Consider the following 5,853-nt stretch of genomic DNA (forward strand, 5'->3'; position numbering starts at 1 on the left):
TGTGTTCACTGCTGTGTGTGTGCACTTTGGATGGGATAAATGCAGAGCACTAATTCCGAGTATGGGTCACCATACTTGGCCACATGTCACATGTCACGTCACAGAGCAACACTTCCTCACCAGCTGCCCTAACTATGAAGAAATTAGAAAGACATTTTATCCAAAATATGAAATACTTTACCCTGACTTCAAAATGTTAGACAAGAAAACACAACTTCAATATTTATTAGGTGAAAAACAAGATTGTATCTTACTAGCAGCAAGATACATTGATGCCTGTCACAAAAAGAGGGAGGAGTCAACAAATATATTGAATTGAATTGAATTGAGAGAGTTTGTGTTTGTGTGAGTGAGAGAGAGAGAGAGTGTGTGTGTGTGTGTATTTGTGTATTTGTGTATCATGTGTTTATATATTGATGGTGTGTGTGTTCAGTGGGCAGCGGGCGATGTCGGGGAAGGAAGCGGTCAGCAGCAGCAGTGGGTGGGCTGGACACTGGTGGGCGGGGCCGCAGCAGCACACCTGCAGCACAGGTGAGAGAGAAAGCTGAAGAGCGGCGCATCATCCACTGGACTCCTATAAGCACACGTGTGTGTGTGTGTGTGTGACTGTGTGTTTGTGTTTCAGACGAGAAGGAAAGTGCCAGAGCCTGGAGAAGATGACGATCAATCGGAGAAGAAGTTCAGGAAGTGTGAGAAATCCGGATGTCCTGCGACGTACCCTATGTGTTTCGCCAGCGCATCTGAGAGGTGTGTGAGAGAGAGTGTGTGTGTGTGTGTGTGTGTGTGGTGTGACAGAGTGTGTGTCAGTGTGTGTGTGTGAGTGAGTGTTTCTGTGTGAGAGTGTGTGTGTGTGAGTGTTTCTCTCTCTCATGTCATTTAAATCCATTGCTGTGTTGAGTATGGGAGGTGAGTGTGTTTAACTGATAGTAATGATCACTCAAACGTCTTCCTCAGGTGTGCTAGAAACGGCTACACGTCGCGCTGGTATCACCTGTCGTGCGGCGAGCACTTCTGTAACGAGTGTTTTGACCATTACTACAGGAGGTGAGTGCTGATGGCTAACGAGGCTAATGCCTGCTGCGTGACATGCTAACTAGGGGTGTGCACAAATAGTCGAATATTCGATATGTAATTATTATTTGGAAAGTAAAAACACAATTCGAATTTTACTATGTGTTGCTTTGCTGGCCGTAAATGCAGGGAATCATGATAAATGCTGAGATAAATCTGCACTGGGTGGCGCTCTGGAGCGTGTTTACAAGTTGATTGTATTTGATCACAGAATGTCGTCGTCTGCCTCGTTTGGAATTAGTTTGATCAAAATTATCTTATTAAATGTTCTTACAAAATGGAATTACTTTTGATCAAATGAATCCGTGAACATATGCTTCCTTTAAGTTTCCTGGAGAGAGTGCTTTAAGAACAGAAAACACACAGCGCTGTAAGAAACTCCGTCTGTGTCGACGCACGTTCTTATTGTTATTAGACTGAGGAGCCAACTTTCATGTGGATATTATTGTTTTTCTCAACATTAACATGCTATGGAACGTTATAAACACGATAAACTGGCCGACTCGAGTGTATGTTCTGTACTGTAACTTGCACGGTCTGCTTTATTTTTTCTGTTTGCTCTGCTTGAGATTGAATGCTTTTGTTCTTTATATATATATATTTATATTTTGTTTACACACGTTTTCAACTGAAAGAAAACCTTGAGATATAATGTGAAGTTGCTGTAGTACAGTGTTGTGTATGATGCCTAATCATAAGCTTGTTCAGAAATGGTGACAAAAACTTGATTATTAAAAAAAACCCGTCTCAAACCTCATTTAAATAAACATTAATTTTTTTATGAGCCCAAATATTGGAATACAGTATTTTTGAAAAATGTCCATCCCTAATGCCAGGCGTGCGTCTGTGCTCCTGCAGTCATAAAGACGGCTACGAGACCTTCTCCTCGTGGAAGCAGGTTTGGACCAGCAATGGGAAGAGCGAGCCCAGCCTCAAAGCCTTCATGGCCGACCAGGAGCTGCCCTACTGGGTGAGAAACACTTCAGCCTTCAGCTGAACATCAGAGCAGTCCAAACTCAACCGTGTTCATGCAGTGGGATTAAACTAATGGTTTGATGCTTGTTAGAGTATTGTGTTATTAGCTTAGTCACTGGGGTTTCAGTTGCTAACTACACTAGTTCATGTTAATTTCAACATATACCAACACATATCTGTTAATATTAGTATGTTGCAGGTCAATTTGACCCATAACACAAAATGAGTTGTCAGAAATACTGGTTAACCTAAGATATATTTTTTTTACATTTTGTGACGATTTCTCATTTAGGGTTATGAACAAAGTTTTTTTTTTTTTTTTTTTTTTGTATAAAATAATTTTTTTTTTTTTTTTTTTTTTTAAGCTGTACGGACCCAAAATAATAATAATAATAATTTAAAAATGTATGTATTTTATTATGTCAGGTTCTTAAATGTCCTCTGAGGGTATTTACATTTATGCATTTTGCAGACGCTTTTATCCAAAGAAAGGTGCAAAGTGTTGAAGGTGTAAGTGATCAGTTCAAGCGTGGTGATTTCACTGTAAATCAAACTCTGGACCTTGACGTTGCAAGCAGCATGCTTATCAAAAGCACAAAAAAATAAAATTAATTAAAACAACTTTTTTTTTTTTAAATGTACCTTTAAAATAAAATAAAAAAATAGTTGCATTTTTTTTATAATATTCACAATTAAAAAAAAAAAAAAACTATTTCAAAATAGCTGTTAAAAAAAAGTATGTACTCGTGTTTATTTTTTTGGAATGTGTGCGAGGTATTAATGTTAAAGGTTTTTACCTGTCTTGTGATTTTTGGTGAATTGTATTGAATCCAGTTAGGGACAATTTAAACAAACAAATCATAACATAAAAATCAATCCCAGAATTTGAATATAATACAAGTGTTAATGCACTGTGAACTAACATGAACGAACGATGAAGTCTGTATTTTTGTTGAACTAACATGAACTCATTCTGATAAGTGCTGTAAAGATGTATTATTAGTTCATGTTAGCTGATGCATTAACTAGTGTTGATGAAGGGCACATTATTGTGTAGAGTTAAGTGGAGTTTCGCGCAGGCGTAGAGTCTCTTATCTCTCCAGGATGACTGAAGACGTGTGGCTGGTCATCGTGTGTTTCTCAGGTTCACTGCACTAAAGCAGACTGTGGTAAATGGCGTCAGCTGAGTAAAGACACGCATCTGTCGGCCGCGCTGGCCTCCTCGTACCGCTGCGGGATGAAGTTCAACAGCAGCAAAGTAAGCAGCGCTTCATGGCCCGTCTGATGCTGGCGCGTGTGCGCTCTCTCACATCTGTGTGCTTGTGCTCCGCAGGCGGAAGGAAGTGATGCGTGCTCTCAGCCGGAGGACCTGGTAAAACCCTGAGCGCACATTAAAACACCAGATCATGTCCTGAAATGTGTTCGTGACAGATGGTGCACAAAACTACATCTACCTAATAATGCTCGACATGACTCCATTCATATGAATTAGTGTTGTGAAAATAGTTTAATTGGATGCACATTTTCCACATCAACAGCTAAAGCAGCTTAAACTTGTTGGTATCATAGTTGTGCATGATTATATGGTTAGTTGCATGTCATTATTATTTCCTGCTGTCCGTCACGCATCAGAACCAGTTGAGATGCTCAGCTTCATGTGTTCACCCACATGTGTGAAAAAGCATGCATCCTAGCCAGATGTGAAGCAGTCATGCTGTAACCTGATTGGCTGGATGAGCTGCAGCAGGAGGATCTGATTGGTGGTTTGGTGTGTGTGTTGCGTGATCAGCGAGTGGCCGGTGTGACAGACAGCTGGTGGCTCTCTATGCTCATCCTGCCGCCGCTGTTTAAGGACAGTCCCGCCACTCCGTTCCTCTCCTGCTATTACCCCGACTGCGTGGGCATGAGCCCGTCTGCCTCGCCTAGCAACCATCCCCCCGGCAACCAGCGGCCCGAGCAACGGCGAGCTGCTCAGCCTCACAGTGAGTGCAGAACCGTCGGTCATTCACAAACAGTGCTTTCATCATCCACTCACATGATCAGATTATTGACAGAGGTGGATTTAATACAGACACTGCAGGCAAACCAGGGTTTCTTCACGCAGTGGTCAATTTTGGAAAGAAAACATCCGAAATACACATTTAAGTGTTTGTTTTATTGCACTTTATCTATTTGTGTGAAGATTTCAATCTCAATCCGTATCTTTAAAGAGTTTTGTCTCTTACAAACAGCAAACGTTACAGTTTTTTCCTCTCTATGTTCTCAAGGTTTGTTCATATTTCATTCACACTGATTTATGCAACATTTTACTGATGAAAATCTGTTGACAGTATTTTCTGATTTATGATAAAAAGAGAAATCCCAAATCCCCTCTGGAAAAACCTTTAACTCTAATATGACTATAAAATCAAACAAGAACCGATGTTTAGATTTCTGTTCTGGAAATTCATGCAAATTAGTGCATATTTAATTAGATTTAATGCTTAATTGGCATATTTAAACAAAGCACTTATAATACAAAACAATTGTCTTAAAGGGTTAGTTCACCCAAAAATGAAAATTAGCCCATAAATTACTCGCCCTCAAGGCATCCTAGGTGTATATGACTTTCTTCTTTCAGACGAATCCAGTCGGAGTTATATAAAAAATGGTCTTTGATCTTTCAAGCTGTTTAATGGCACCTGTGATTAACCACTGATGAAGTATGCTGATATATATTAGTTCATGTTTACTGTGGTGTCTTCTTGTAATTGGGGTTTATTCAGCAGATATTGGCTTGTAAGTGTGAACAGTGAACGTCACCGTGTGTGTGTGTGTGTGTGTGTGTGTGTGTGTGTGTGTGTGCTGATAGAGGAAGTGGCAAAGGCGGGATCTGAATTTATGCCATTGCAATTTAAGTGTTAAAATTAAAGCTGATGCACGCTTTCCAGTGCTTCACCTGAATGGATAAAGACCAATATAATTTTAGTTTTGTAAGCCTGCATTTTTACTTTTTGTTTCAGTGACCTAGAAACAAAAAAAAAATAGAGAGACAGTTCTTTACTGATTATGGTTATATAAAAAATGTGCATATGGGATGCATTGCACATTTTTGCTTGAACCCCTGTTAGGGAAAAAAAAAAATTCTGTATTGCATGTGACCAGCATATAATGTATACTGGAGCAGCCTTCTAAACAAGCTTAAAGGGAAAGTTCACCCAAAAACGAAATTCTTGACATTATTTATTATCTCTCAAACCTGATTTTCTTCTGTGAAACATAAAAGATATGAGAAAAGTTGACATGAGACATGAGATTTGAGAAGAGAAATTTCAGTGGTTCACTGTCTTCTCAGCAGCGACCACCTTAGACAAGCTCTATGATAAACAGTCTTATTGGCCACCATCAGTGCTTATTCATGCTGTTGTTTACATCTCACAATTTCAATTCAGTGATTCATAATTTTCTACCTCACAAATGCAGACTCATGACCTACTTTCACCTGTCAAACACTTAAACAATTAAAGAACTGTGTCTGCATTACAGTATTTCCACTGAAATACATTAATGTCATATTTATTTTTTTGCTTGAAAGCCATCTTTGATTGCATTTTGGACATGGTAGCTGCTTATAAAAACTTAAGGTCCCGTGCTTCACTTGACTGCCTCTCCTCCCTTATGTTGGTACTTTACTGCTCACTCTTGATTAGCTCCTAATACATGTGCTTTTCATAAGACACTATGACTTTGGCCTCATTTCTCTCTAAATCATCTGCTCTTGTTCCATCTCTCTCCTCATCTCTGGCCGCCCCACTTCCTGCAAGCACA

At 39.5% G+C, this 5,853-nt stretch overlaps 1 protein-coding gene across 1 annotated transcript in view; it reads left to right on the plus strand.

Annotated features, from left to right (window-relative positions):
- Positions 1-5,853, plus strand: part of kdm1b (lysine demethylase 1B) — a 22,878-nt gene that overhangs the window by 342 nt on the left and 16,683 nt on the right. The window contains exons 2-8 of the mRNA XM_016548811.1: positions 434-531; positions 626-747; positions 955-1,044; positions 1,930-2,041; positions 3,191-3,304; positions 3,380-3,418; positions 3,836-4,028. Coding sequence (XP_016404297.1) covers positions 434-531; positions 626-747; positions 955-1,044; positions 1,930-2,041; positions 3,191-3,304; positions 3,380-3,418; positions 3,836-4,028 — 768 coding nt within the window. The remainder of the gene's footprint in view (positions 1-433; positions 532-625; positions 748-954; positions 1,045-1,929; positions 2,042-3,190; positions 3,305-3,379; positions 3,419-3,835; positions 4,029-5,853) is intronic.

Source organism: Sinocyclocheilus rhinocerous, unplaced genomic scaffold (genome assembly GCF_001515625.1).
Source record: "Sinocyclocheilus rhinocerous isolate Xijiao unplaced genomic scaffold, SAMN03320098_v1.1 scaffold4088, whole genome shotgun sequence".
Taxonomy (NCBI): Eukaryota; Metazoa; Chordata; class Actinopteri; order Cypriniformes; family Cyprinidae; genus Sinocyclocheilus; species Sinocyclocheilus rhinocerous.